The sequence below is a fragment of the Theropithecus gelada genome, chromosome 7a, assembly GCF_003255815.1.
Source record: "Theropithecus gelada isolate Dixy chromosome 7a, Tgel_1.0, whole genome shotgun sequence".
Classification (NCBI taxonomy): Eukaryota; Metazoa; Chordata; class Mammalia; order Primates; family Cercopithecidae; genus Theropithecus; species Theropithecus gelada.
The window spans coordinates 23,952,953-23,968,523 of NC_037674.1; the positions used below are offsets into that span (position 1 = coordinate 23,952,953).

A 15,571-nucleotide genomic window follows, 5' to 3' on the forward strand; every position below is an offset into this window, starting at 1 on the left:
AAGCACAGGGACGAGTAGAAAGTAGACACAGTAAGTGGTGTGTACAAATGAACCTTCAAACTGAATACCATGTGATAAGTACTTCAGTAGCAGCATCTAGATTGGGAAATGAGAGGGATGCAGATACCACTAATCAAGAGAAAGGACATGTTTAGAGAGAATGACGAGGCTGAGTTTTGAAATATTTTATTTGAGATGCTTCCTGAAAATCCAAGTGCTGAAGTTCAGCAAGTAAGTGGAAGATATGCGTCTGGAATGAACAAGAATTCTGCTCCTTTGGTGGTGACTAGAAATCAAGGAGATCAGGCAAGCAGGGTGGTGAAGGTAAATGAGAGGAAAATAAATCAAACAACCTGTAACCAACCAAGGTTCCATTTGGAAATTTGGTGATAAGTGTTTTGAGTAAGTGATCTGTTCATCTGTAAAGGTCACTGGACACTTGTAAAAATGCTGTGTCCCAGGTAATCAAAGAAAATCTATCAGCACTTATCTCTTTATTTTACTTGTCTACAAACAGGTTAACACCTAGAACACTTATAACTACGGTGTACTTACGTTGTCCACAGTGAGTCCCTATGTATCCTTTCTGGCACAGACAGTGATCATCACTGCAGCTACCTCCATTCATACAGCGAATATTGCAGTGTTGTACTTGAAAAAAAAGAAGAAGAAATCACTTTTGCAACTTAAATGCATAGATTGCAACAGCTCGCAGGAGTTGATTTGTAGTTATTTGAAGAGAAAATCACATAGTTTATCAGGATTCATCTATTTTTACCCAATAATTACCTAATTGAGAATGCTAAACATATCATTATTTGTGTGAGTAAAATCACTTACCGGCTAGGCACGGTGGCTCATGCCTGTAATCACAACACTTTGGAAGGCCAAGGCGGGCGGATCACCTGTGGTCAGGAGTTTGAGACCAGCCTGGCCAACATGGTGAAACCCTATCCCTACTAAAAATACAAAAATTAGCCGGGGGTAATGGTACATGCCTGTAATCCCAGCCACTCAAAAGGCTGAGGCAAGAGAATTGCTTGAACCTGCAGGGCGGAGATTGCAGTGAGCCGAGATTACACCCCTGCATTCCAGCCTGAGTGACAGAGTGAGACCCCGTCTTGAAAAAAAAATCATTTACCATGCAATGCAATTGTTTCTTTGGCATTCACTTTAATAGTGCTAAATGGCTTCCTTAATTTAACAGAACTTACAACTCAATGTCATTTCTGTAATTTATACCAACAAGAAAGTATTGCCTTGAGTAACCATATGAGACAAGATTATGATGGCAATAATTTTCCCGTGAAAAGATTTAGAATCTCAGGCAGGTGGCACAGGGGAACAGTTAAGAGTAGCAAATTCCAGCCTATAAACAGAACCAAAGACAAAAACCACATGATTATCTCAATAGATGCAGAAAAGGCCTTTGACAAAATTCAACAGCCCTTCATGCTAAAATCTCTCAATAAATTCGGTATTGATGGAACGTATCTCCAAATAATAAGAGCTATTTATGACAAACCCACAGCCAATATCATACGGAATGGGCAAAAACTGGAAGCATTCCCCTTGAAAACTGGCACAAGACAGGGATGCCCTCTCTCACCACTCCTATTCAACGTAGTATTGGAAGTTCTGGCTAGGGCAATCAGGCAAGAGAAAGAAATCAAGGGTATTCAGTTAGGAAAAGAAGAAGTCAAATTGTCCCTGTTTGCAGATGACATGATAGTATATTTAGAAAACCCCACTGTCTCAGCCCAAAATTTCCTTAAGCTGATAAGCAACTTCAGCAAAGTCTCAGGATACAAAATCAATGTGCAAAAATCACAAGCATTCTTATACACCAGTAACACACAAACAGAGAGCCAAATCATGAATGAACTCCCATTCACAATAGCTTCAAAGAGAATAAAATACCTAGGAATCCAACTTACAAGGGATGTAAAGGACCTCTTCAAGGAGAACTACAAACCACTGCTCAGTGAAATAAAAGAGGACACAAACAAATGGAAGAACATACCATGCTCATGGATAGGAAGAATCAATGTCGTGAAAATGGCCATATTGCCCAAGGTAATTTATAGATTCAATGCCATCCCCATTAAGCTACCAACGACTTTCTTCACAGAATTGGAAAAAACTGCTCTAAAGTTCATATGGAACCAAAAAAGACCCCACATTGCCAAGACAATCCTAAGCTAAAAGAACAAAGCTGGAGGCATCATGCTACCTGACTTCAAACTACACTACAAGGTTACAGTAACCAAAACAGCATGGTACTGGTACCAAAACAAAGATATAGACCAATGGAACAGAACAGAGCCCTCAGAAATAATACCACACATCTATAGCCATCTGATCTTTGACAAACCTGACAAAAACAAGAAATGGGGAAAGGATTCCCTATTTAATAAATGGTGCTGGGAAAATTGGCTAGCCATAAGTAGAAAGCTGAAACTGGATCCTTTCCTTACTCGTTATACGAAAATTAATTCAAGATGGATTAGAGACTTACACATTAGACCTAAAACCATAAAAATCTTAGAAGAAAACCTAGGTAATACCATTCAGGACATAGGCATGGGCTAGGACTTCATGTCTAAAACACCAAAAGCAATGGCAACAAAAGCCAAAATTGACAAATGGGATCTAATTAAACTAAAGAGCTTCTGCACAGCAAAAGAAACTACCATCAGAGAGAACAGGCAACCTACAGAATGGGAAAAAATTTTTGCAATCTACTCATCTGACAAAGGGCTAATATCCAGAACCTACAAAGAACTCAAACAAATTTACAAGAAAAAAGTAAACAACCCCATCAAAAAGTGGGCAAAGGATATGAACAGACACTTCTCAAAAGAAGACATTCATACAGCCAACAGACACATGAAAAAATGCTCATCATCACTTGCCATCAGAGAAATGCAAATCAAAATCACATTGAGATACCATCTCACACCAGTTAGAATGGCAATCATTAAAAAATCAAGAAACAACAGGCGCTGGAGAGGATGTGGAGAAACAGGAACACTTTTACACTGTTGGTGGGACCATAAACTAGTTCAACCATTGTAGAAAACAGTGTGGCGATTCCTCAAGGATCTAGAACTAGAAATACCATTTGACCCAGCCATCCCATTACTGGGGATATACCCAAAAGATTATAAGTCATGCTGCTATAAAGACACATGCACATGTATGTTTATTGCAGCACTATTCACAAGAGCAAAGACTTGGAATCAACCCCAAATGTCCATCAGCGACAGACTGGATTAAGAAAATGTGGCACATATACACCATGGAATACTATGCAGCCATTAAAAAGGATGAGTTCATGTCCTTTGTAGGGACATGGATGCAGCTGGAAACCATTATTCTCAGCAAACTATCACAAGAACAGAAAACCAAATACCACATGTTCTCTCTCATAGGTGGGAATTGAACAATGAGATCACTTGGACACAGGAAGGGGATTATCACACACCGGGTCCTATTGTGGGGAGGGGTAGAGGGGAGGGATAGCATTAGGAGATATACCTAATGTAAATGACGAGTTAATGGGTGCAGCACACCAACATGGCACATGTATACATATGTAACAAACCTGCACATTGTGCACATGTACCCTAGAACTTAAAGTATAATTTAAAAAAAAAAAGAAAGAAAAAAAAAAAGTAGCAAATTCCACAGAATTTTGTTAAAAGAAATTTTAGAGGCAGAATAGAGAAACAAGAAAATGCCGAGAAAGGCATTTAATAACAAGACTGCCTAATGACAGGGACAGCTGGATTTGCCTCAGAAAGAGCTGCTTGTTTAAACTGTAACCTCAAACTAAGTAAGATACTCATTTTCACCTACAGAAGTGTACATTTCAGGGCCCAGAGCAGAAAGACCATGGACTGACAGCCTTAGACTCTAGACAATGAGACACTCAGAGAGGCTGGAGTAAAAGACAGCCACAGGCTCATAATGAGCAATGACAACAGCGCAGGCAAGTGCTCTCATTTCTCCAGTGTTCAGGCTGTCTCTAGGTCAGTAATTTAGGAATGCTAATAGCACTTTCAAAATCCTAGGCTATTTCCTATTGCAAAGCTTGATTGAATTAACCACTAATCCTTGTTGATACCTGCTTACACACGGAGGCCAGGGTTGGGCTTTGGAGTTTGGCTTATTCTGTCTGGTCTTCCAAGTTGTGGGAGTAAATTCTCAGAGAAAAAGTTTCAATAATTTTAGCTAAGGAGAAGAGAATATCTTCTTTCTACACAAAAGCAGAAATCTGCTGTTTATGCTCACTCTTTCTGAAGCACAGGGGCCAAATCCTCTCTCCAGAGCAAACAGAAGATTCCTCCCAACAGCCACCCTGTCCATTACCCCTTATTAGGAATCCTCAGCCATGGTATTGAAAAGTGCTACTTGACTTCAGGAGAAAGGAACAATTTTTATAAGGAGCTACACAAATCTCAGCCTGACAACAGGGAAGGAAAGTGCAGAACCCAATATCTTCTATGCCCTTTTACAGCACAAAGAAGTTAAGTCAAGTTGAAAGTTAAATGCCTTTTCAAGAACATGCCACACACTGAAACGACATCAAAGGCCTGTTTCTACTGAACTAGAGCCACCTCCGTCTCTCAGCATTCACGGCCCCCTCAGCATAGCCTCAGGTGTCTTTCGGGGCTCCTTGGCACATGCCTACTATGTCCTATGACTCCATCTCCTGATCTACTTATCAGTCATTCATTCACTCACAAACATTTCTGACTGCCTACTATGTGTCATGCAAAAAACCCGGCACTTGCCTTGTCCTAGTCCCTCTGTAGAACCCCCTCCCTTACCTGCCTCTGTGTCTCCTTGCCCCTAACCCCTAAACCCCAACACAACATACACACAGTTCTCCCCCAAAACCTGAAATCCTATCTATCTCCAAAATCCATTTCAAATATTGCTTCTTTCCATTGACCTTTTCTGATACCTCTCAAACCAAATGTGAGCCCTTTCTCCTTTCCAATTATGTTTCTCTTTTGAAGCATATATTATATAATCCAGCCTATTTTTACTTATTTTGCCACACCCCATTTGTTTAAAAACTTCTTAGGAGTGGGGAGTGTCATGAGCATTAATTATGCAATATTCCCTTAAGTGCCTAGAGTAGCACCTTGCTTATAAGTAAGTGCTGTATAAAACTGTGCTAAATTAATTTTTATTTAACTAACTCATGCTGCCTGATGATGACATCAAAAGCTATGCCCAAAGACCAAACTGAGACTTAGAAGTTGTCCATTGTGTCCGAAGCACTTATACAGCCCTACTAAGTAGGTTGCTATTAAAAATATTTTTATCTTTGTTTCCCCATGTATGAAAGCAGAAATAACTCCTTTGTTGCAGTAATGAAATCAAGCAACCCCGGAAAGTGATTAAAACAGTTATTTTAGGCTCTTATGATTCCATTAAAACGTCTCAGCCAAAATGCTTTTTTAACTAAAAAGCCGTCTATAAGTATACAAAGAAAAAATGATTTAGTGAAAACTTTGAATAATATTCTAAGTAGGTCAGGAAAAGGTGTATAGTTGCTTTAAAATTTGAAGTTAAACTTAGCTTCATCCTATCTTAGAAAAACAGTGAGGATTGGGAAAAGCACAGGAAATGATGTCATCTGTCAAGCAGCATAGGAACTCAGCCTTCAAACTGATTTCAATTAAAGCAGTTCATGCCAAGAGCTAATTTCCATTCCCACATGAGCGACAAAGCCATTTAACTACTTTGAGATTAAAAAGCTAACAGTAGTTTCAATAGTGACTTTACATTATTTGTTCAAGTTGAAAATCAGAATGAATTCTTCTTTCTGGCAAGAATGATAAGTTTACATTTAAATGCAATAGAATAAAAACCTCCCTGATATATATTTTTTATTCTGTCTTTCAGGCAAACCTTTTCCAGCATAAAATGTTGTTTCTTCTTTAAAAAATAAAAGCACTCATTCAGACTTGTGAAACAAGAAGACACCAAGGAACCCTATGCATGAATCCTTGGGGGAAGCCAGGAGGAGGCAGGCTCAGCACAGAGAATAGGCTCCGAATCACCTGCTTTGCCACCGTGTTTACCATGGGAAACTTTTTACTCATTGTGAATCTTAGATCTTTAGGGGGAAAAAGCATTCCGATAAAGGTGCTCAGGATTTCTGAGGGGAAGTGAAGGAACTAGATATGCAGTTTCACTGTACACACAGGAAACAGTTTACAGAGAATATATACCCAAATTGGTTTTATTTTGGATTGAGTCCTGCCATTGATGCATATTCTAAATTTACGCTGATTTGAACAAGAATTCCCGATGTATCATAATTGGGAGACCAAATTCTATGTCTCTTTAAAAAGCCAACTGAAAACTAGGGGTTCCTCCTACACCCATAATGATGCTATTTCTTTACTGGATGCACTAAGTACCCCAAGTCAGAAGATATCCCTAAACTCAATCTGTGTTAAGATTTTACTAGAAATTGAAAATACTAGGGGAATCAGAGTGCACTGATCCTGCCATATGCAGTGAACCCTGAGAGGCCTAGAGCCCCAGTGAGGATCTGCCCTTGAAGACGAGCAGACAGCCATAAAAGGTTTCATGTAAGGCTCAATATCTCAGAGCTAACAGAAAATGTTGCCATTTCCCCATATCCATAAAAGATCCCAAATTAATTTTGTGTTCATATCAGATGTCAGTCATTTCAGTCATTCAACAGTGACTTACTGAACGTCTTTCATTTGCCAGCATTGGCCAGAAAGAACAGAAGACATTTTCTCTAATTACAGCCCAGTACAGATTAGTTCTTCAATGATTCATCAGAAGAGAGCAATGTGAGCACGCTATGGGAATGCGAGAGAGGCAGGGCTGCCACTTGGATCTAAATACCTCAGGTAATGATTTTCTTTGGGATGCATTAGGGTTGGAACGATTCTAAAGACCTGCCATCATCTTGGCAGGCACAACTGGCAGAAAGAACACTGGGAGCAATTTGCACATAAGCATTTGTAGGATGAACATGTGATTTTAATTTAGGTACTAGGAAAAGCACAGACAGACAAATTAAACAGCCAGACTAACTTCTGGACTCTACACCTGAGACAACAGTCCACAGGGACAATCAGAGTCACTGCAGGATAAAAACAATTTTCATTTAGAGAGATAACAGCAATGGCATTTCCCTTAAGTGAATGGATGTCTGGGGATGCCTAAAGACACACAGCTTAGAAGAGAAACTTCACTAGCATTCTCAAACAAACAAACATCTAGCCAAGCTGGAAAAGCTGCAGAGAAGAACAAGTTAAATGACAGCAGTGATAAAGGTGCTTCCATAAAGGGCAGTCTAGAAAGAAAGAGTTCAACCATTTCTAAGGACAAGTCTGAGTAGATTCCATGCATGTTTCTCCTCCCAGTCCATATAAATCCCACAATTCCCGGAAAGCTTTTTCAAGGAGGACTTCTTCCAGACTAGCTGTAGCAGCACCTTCCCTTCCTCTCAATGTCCCCACACTTTCAGGATTTGGTTGTACAGCACTCCCTCAAACTTGCTAACACACTGGTCTAGAATTGTTCTGCTGGCCTTCTTACACCCTTAGAGCTCAGCTTTGCATTGGGATTACAAATGCCCCAAACTCTTGCTCCCAGCTGATTAAAGCCCCTTCCTTCCTAAAACCGGTGTCAGAGAGGTTTTGTCTGTGACCGGTTCTGCTAACATTCTCATTGAACTGAAGTCAATTAAATGAGAAAATGTGATCAAAGTATAAGGGGTTTGAAAAGTGTAAGGGGCCCCAAATTGATATACAGGTTTGATGCAATTCCTATCAAAATCCTAAAAGGTTTTGTAAATATAGACAAGATTAATCTACAGTTTTTACAGAAAAGAACTAGAATAGCTAAAACAAAAAAGGATATAGTGGGAAAAATCTGTCTACCCATCCTGGGTGACAGAGCAAGACCCTGTCTCAAAGAATAAGTAAATAAAAATAAAACTATGAAACTAGTAGAAAAAAGTTGGAGAAAATCTTCAGAATCTAGGAGTAGAGAAAGCATTCCTAGACTCATCAATGAAAGCATGATCCAGTAAAGGGAAAACTGATAAGTTAGACTTAGTCAAATTTGAAAACATTTGCTCTATGAAAGATCCCATTAAAAATATTAGAAAGCAAGCTACAGAGTGTGATAAAATGTCTGCAAATCACATTATCTGACAAACAGCTAGTATTTAGAATATATAAAGAATTCTCAAAACTCAATAATGAAATAATAAACAACTCAATTAGCATCTGGACAAAAGAGGCCAGGCACAGTGGCTCATGCCTGTAATACCAACACTTTGGGAGGCTAAGGCATGCAGATTGCTTGAGCTCAGGAGTTCAAGACCAGCCTGGGCAACATGGAAAAACTCTGTCTCTACCAAAAATACAAAAAACTTAGTGGGGCATGGTGGTGCGCCCCTGTGGTTCCAGCTACTCAGGAGGCTGAGGTGGGAGCATAACTTGAGCCTGGGAGACGGAGGTTGCAGTGAGCCGAGATCGTGCCACTGTACTCCAACCTAGGTGACAGAGTAAGACCCCGTCTAAATATTTTTTTAAATTAAAAATAAGAAGCTAGACAAAAGATATACAGAGACTTTTCACTGAAAAAGATATACAGGTGGCAATAAGCACATAAAAAGATGTTTGACATCATTATCCAGTAGGGGAATGCAAATTGAAACCACAGTAAGAGATGATGACACAGCAATCAGAATAGCTAAAATTAAAAATAAAGATAACACAAAAAGCTGGTAAGGATGCAGAGAAACTGGGTCATTCATACACTGCTGGTGAGAATGCAAAATGGTACATACAGCGATTCCAAAAACAGTTTAATAGTTCTTAAAATGCTAAACACGAAACTATCATACAACCTAGAAATTGCATTTCTGAGCATTTATTCCAGAGAACACAAGATTGGTGTTCACACCACAACCTTGTACACAAATGTTCATAGCAGCTTAGTTCAAATAATAAAGAGAAAAAAAAATGATGACAATTCAGATGCCCTTCAATAGATGAATGGCCAAACTAACCTGTAGTATATCCGTAGCATGCACTACCACTCAGCAATCAAAAATAACAAACTATTGATACTGCAACAACCTAGATGACTCTCCAGAGAATCCTGATGAGCGAAAAAAGCCACTTCCAAAAGGTTATATACTATGTGATTCCATTTATATAACATTTGTGAAATGATAAAATTATAGAAATGCAAAAGAGATTAGTGGTTGTCAGAATTAAAGAGAGAATTAGGTTGGGAAGAAAACGACAATAAAAGCATAACATAAGCGCTCTTTGTGGTGATGGAAATGTTCTGTATCTTGACTGTATCAATTTTGTGATATCCTGGTTGTGCTGTTGTACTATAGTCTTGCAAGATGTCAACATGGGGAAAACTAAATAAAGAATACCCGGGATATTTCTGAATTATTTCTTACAAATGCCATAGTTGGAATTTTCCTTTCAAAACTCATGTTGAAAATTAATTATCATTGTGATGGTATTAAGAGGTGGAACCTTTAAGATGTGATAAGGTCATGAGGGCTTTGCCCTCATAAAGGGATTTACACCATTATCTAGGGAGTGGGTTGGTTATGTAGGGAATTCAGCGCATTTTCTGTCTGTCTCTCATACTTGCTCCCCATGTGATACCTTCCACCATGGGATGGCTCTCAACAGACACTGGTGTCATGCTCTGGACTTCCCAGCCTCCAGAACCATGAGCCAAATAAACTTTTGTTGTTTATAAGTTATCCAGTCTGTGGTATACTGTTACAGCAGCAGAAAACAGATTAAGACAACTGTTTGCAAATCTACAATTATCTCAAAATATGAAGTTTAATTTTTAGCATTCTTCAAAAAAGTGTAGAGAGTAAAACAGAATTAGAAGATTCCAAAATTACAAACTACAGACTATAGTAATTACAAAATAGAAAATACAAAATCATAAAATATAAACTACAGGAAATAACTTTTATAATGTATCATATATAATTATATATATAATTAGAGAATAACATATGTATACATACAATATGTTTGTGTCTCCACAACATTTATATGTTGAAATTTAGTCCCTAATGGGAGAGTAGGGATCAGTGGGGCCTTTGGGAAGGTGATTAAGTCATGCAGGCAGAGCTCTCATGAAAGGATTAGTATCCTTATAAAAAAAGGCCTGAGAAACATGTTTGCCCCCTCTGCCATGTAAGGACACACAGAAAGCACCATCTGGGAGGAACAGGACTTCACCAGACATGTAATCTGCTGGCCTCTTGATCTTGGACTTCCCAGCCTCTAGAACTGTAAAAAAATACATTTTTGTTGTTTATAAATTACCCAGTCTATAGTATTTTGTTATAGCAGCCCAAACTGACTAATATATATATAAAGTTATAGAGTTTATTAATCCCAGTGTTACAAGCTACTATATATTTGTATGTGTGTATATACATATTAGAAGAATGAGTAAATTCATACATCAGTAAACCATGATAGGTCTTTATGACAATTAGGATTGCTCAAAACCATCTCCAGCCTCAGAGACTGACACAGTAAAGAACAGTCCTAAAGAGGGCTGGAATTAAAGTCTAGAAAAACTACTGTTTTGACCCTGTCTAGCTGATCATTCTTTTTGCCCTGGTGCTGAATGACGAGTGTCAAGAGTTCCACCAACACTAAGGGAAGCCACAACTTCCTGTTGTCCAAGAGAATCACTGGCTGGTACTTTGAACCTTCTGGAAATGCAATCTCTCATTCAGGTCACTAAGAGATCATTTTCTATTCTCAGAGTCACAGGACACTCATGTCAAAAACCACCTGAAAGAACAACACTTCTTTCATTTTGTTCATATTCAAGTGGGAAAACTAATGCTCTCTGAGGTCCCATGACTTGCCTGGACCTCCTTGATCCCTATCATATAACAAGTACAAAATTTTTCATAGGAAAAATTGGTGCAGTGATCTAAATTGACCCTTTTTAGTAGAACCACATGTAGTGAATGCAAACATTTCACTGAGTAGAACTGTCCTTCTATTAGCAGGAAAGTTAGCAAAGTGATCAGGATGTTCTTTGGAATGGCGCAGCTGTTCCCTAGAACATCACTCCAAAAGATGAGAAATGAATTATGATCATCCCCAGCTACCCTTAATTTAAAATATTTTGCCATCTTTAATTTTGCAAGTCATTTAGACAATATTAGTGCAGAGAGAATCAAAGTCAACAATTTTAAAGATTTCAAGTACCCCCAAAGATCCTGTTGAAACCAGAACCTCCTCCTTACACTAACCTCATCCACAAGCTACTTGGGGAGTTTGTCCAACGTCCAGGTACCATAGATATGACTCAGACTTCCTCAGAAAGCACCACCCACAGTCTTGGATTTTAGTCTCTAGACTAAATCTGGCCTCAGGACCTTACTACTGTACTCGTCACATCCCACAGTTAACTTGGACTCTACCAGGACCACGGCTTTTCCGTCTGGTCTTATTAACATCCTAGCTCCACATCTCATGATTTCTACTCAATAGAGAAGTCATTATCAGTTCACACTATCTTTGAAGACTTTCCCAGCTTAATACCCAGTTTTGCTATCTGGCTATATTTCTTCCCCCAGAGGAGTGCAATATTAGCTGGTTCAGGAACCAATCTGAGAGATGGGGTCTAATCCCAACTTTATAACTGCACTTCTTTTCCAACCCTGAGATGCTTATGTCTCAGCGGCAGCCTGGAAGTCACCCTTATAGAGATGGAGATGTCCCGCATGTTCCCAGATGTTCTGCCAGCTGGCTTCTCTGCCTTGTTCTATTTCTCCAGTTCAGGGGCTCTTGCTATGTAGAATGAACCTGCTGTTACTTGGAAGATGCACGTTTCACACCAAGCTGAGATCAAGGAAAACTATGCTACGTTCAGTGCAATAAGCAAGAGTCCCAGCCCATAGGGGAGTTTCTATCCCAATCATAACTGGCTGTATTTAGTAAAAGGTGGCTGTTATTGTGTAGGCTCCACCAGAAGCAGATTCTGAGACAATAATTGAAATGGAAGTAGTTTGTTCTGAAAGTAATTCTAGGAAACACTCGTAGGAGAGTGTGAAAGTGAGACAAAAAGAGAAGGAAGCTAATAAAGTACATTATCAAATCTATTATCACTGTGAACAGTGAGGGCTCAGTCCACTGGGGAACTTCAGGAGACAGTGCAGAGTGAACCTCATGGTTATCCAAACTGAGAGGCAAGGAAGCTGAGGCACTTATCCAACCATTCTCCATCTGTTGTTGGTTAAAAGTCGCTTCTAGGTCCACTAACCCCCAGCACTTCCAGCTTGCCCTGCATGCAGACCTGGCATGCTCTTTGGCCAGAAAAGTATACAAAGATCTCAGGCAGAGTCCCCGGTGTTCACCCATGAAGCCAAGGGAGGCGAGAGGGCATCAAGAGTGCTACACAGGACAACTTGCCCTAACCTGTTAATTGGCTTGTGAGAGACACACTCAAATGTTTGAACTCTTAACAGGTAATGAGCCTTGACACACTGAAGTCTCTACTTGCAGTAAACAAAAGAGAATGCACTGATTCCATAATGTTTCTCTTTAAAACTCTGTCAAAATAGGACACACAACAAGCGGGGTGCATTTTCTCACCAGAAAAAAAAAAAAAAAAAAAGAAATGGAAAAGGGACCTACGTTTTTTGCCATGGGGACAGTCAAAGTTTTGAGGGGCTGTTTACAGAAACAAGAACTTCAGCTTTTTAAACAACCAATGATGACTCACTTGCCCAAACCCCCAAAAGAAAAACAATAGAATAAGCAAGCAAAGGCTTTGAAGAATGAACTGTGGATATTCCTCTGGCATCACAGAAAGTGGCAAAATTCTGAAAGGAAAAATATGTTTATGCTTCATTACAAATCACCCCCAGAAACTTCCATGATGACTTCTTACATTTTCTTCTTGTAAAGCAGGGGTCTTGAGTCTTAAATAAGTTTTTAATCAGATTCATATTTCAGTACCACAAGGAAGAATGCCTAGATTTCTTGAGCCAAAAACGTTCATTAAACAGCCATTTCATTGAGCACCTTTTATGGTGTTTACATTGGAGATACAAAGATGAATAAGGCAATACCTACATAAAAGGCCATAAGCTTATCCTATTCACAGTAACTATGCCCCATAGGTAATTTTCCTATAAAGAGTAAAGCAGGGAAATGAGAGGCCAGATGAAGGAAAGCCTTTCCAAGTATTTTGGGCAGAACAGAGAAGGCAGATGTTCTAGTGAAAAAATGTATTGCAGGAAAGAGGAAAGCCAAAATCAAATTTAGGAGAAAATGGGGTGTAACCACATAAAATAATATTATATATAATGACATGTTAGACTTACTGGATCTGGAGCCACAGGAAGGAGCTATCTGACCAGATGGGCAAGTGCACATATTTGGCCTCGAACAAAATCCATCCCCACAGGAATGCCGGCAAATGGCTGTGAATAAAACCAGAGGCCTGTTAGCACATGGATTTAGAACACGATTTGTTATAGGGGACCGATCCTCAAATGAGGAAACCTGGGTTCTCAGGTCCCTCACGAACTTTGCTATCATGACTTATATGACCTTAAGCCTCAGGTGTACTCATTTTCAAAACAAGTCTATTGAACTAAATAAACTCTGGCTTTCAAATCCACAACTCCTTTATCCAATAACGGTGGTTCTCAACCTCTCTTTGCCTAGTCCACAGCACTGAATCCATCAAAAGCCCAGAACAGGCTATGACGAGAAAACCAAACAAACAAATTAAAATTCTGCATCTAAACATATTTGTATGATCATAAGAAATATATTAACTCTAAGATTTAATGATATGAAAATTACATTGTTACTTTTGGGAGCCAATTTTATTGTAAATGTTTTCTTGTTTTGTTTTGTTTTGTTTTGTTTTTTTGAGACGGAGTCTCGCTTTGTCGCCTAGGCTGGAGTGCAGTGGCGCGATCTCGGTTCATTGCAAGCTCTGCCTCCTGGGTTTACGCCATTCTCCTGCCTCAGCCTCCCGAGTAGCTGGGACTACAGGCATGTGCCACCACGCCCAGCTGATTTTTTGTATTTTTAGTAGAGATGGGGTTTCACCGTGTTAGCCAGGATGGTCTTGATCTCCTGACCTCGTGATCTGCCTGCCTCGGCCTCCCAGAGTGCTGGGATTACAGGCATGAGCCACCGTGCCCAGCCTATTGTAAATGTTTATCGTTTAATTTTTATCCTGTTCTGAATTCCATCAACAGTCTGAGAGAAGAACGCTGGAATCTACCGCCAGAGTACTGATTCTACAGTCAGGAAGCCATTCATCCTTTAGAGAAATATTAACATTTGCACACCACCCAGAGACTAATATCATGCTGGTACCAAATGCTCTGCTAGTGGCCACAACAGTAAGTTTAAATGGCATATGATTGATATTTATCAGCAGACTAGGACTTGGTCACTCCTTTTTGTCATGACAGGCATGATCTTTTCCTCAAGCTCCTGCACAGCCTTGCAAGTGCACACGTGACATGCAAAGCTAAAAGACTACACTTGATAGAAAGTGCATTCAAACATCCAAAGAGTTTAGGATGGAAACTGGAAATGGCTAAGAAACAAACTGTCAAAGGATCCAATAAACATTTATTTAAATACCTGGAGACATCATTTCTCAGAGAACTCTACAGAAGGCGAGGAAAGGGTTCTATTATAAAGTTCATTAAGAAAATCCAAATACCATTATATTTCTCTTTTAATGATCCAGTTTTGGTCTTAAACCGTAGTGTGCCAAATAAAGGAGAAGCTTTCTGGTCAAAATCAAGAATTGAGAAAGAGTTAAGCTTCTTCAGGTTGTGAAGCAAATAGTGGCCAATATAGTCTATTCTCCACTGACCACTGTCAGCCAAGTGAGAAGGTGAACTAAGTGATTCTTTAATGTCCCTTCAGCTCTAAATTTCTCCATTATACTAATGGCGTTTTCTGAAAACTGGACATTATTTCACAGGTCCAACAACTGTAAAAGCTCATGAAGGGCAGACATCATGACTAAAATTGACTTTGGTGTCTCCATTAAATAACACCTTGTCTGGCATGTGATTTGTCACTCAACATTTGTGGGATATTGGGGAAATCTGGAGGTTGGCCTTGCCAGCAGAATTCAATAGAGGAACCTCTGTTATCATTTGAGATGTTTCTTAGTCTTGCCACTGATCTTTGCCTGGTGCTCTATCTCCTCCCTTTCCCTTCTATCTAGGAGTCAGGTCTGATCTTGGCCCCTCAATCACCCAAATTCAATGTACAGGGTTTGGTTAGGCCTGTGGTTGGCCAGCAAAGTTAGAAATTACAATAAGAAAACCAGCAATAAGACTCTTTCATTCAAACTCCCATCAAAGTAATTAGTCTATGTAGCCAGGTACAACACATGTAAATGACACAACCTCAAGCAAAGTATCCCTGTGACTAACCTTTGAGAGAGGTTTGACTAAGTTGATGTATTTCCCAAACTGGAAAGGTAGAAAAGT

At 39.4% G+C, this 15,571-nt stretch overlaps 1 protein-coding gene across 2 annotated transcripts in view; it reads right to left on the reverse strand.

Moving 5' to 3' along the window:
• Nucleotides 1-15,571, reverse strand: part of FBN1 (fibrillin 1) — a 245,476-nt gene that overhangs the window by 197,130 nt on the left and 32,775 nt on the right. For both annotated transcript variants that reach the window (XM_025389802.1, XM_025389803.1), the window contains exons 4-5: nt 13,421-13,519; nt 556-651 (exon numbers count right to left, since the gene is read on the reverse strand). In XM_025389802.1, coding sequence (XP_025245587.1) covers nt 556-651; nt 13,421-13,519 — 195 coding nt within the window. The remainder of the gene's footprint in view (nt 1-555; nt 652-13,420; nt 13,520-15,571) is intronic.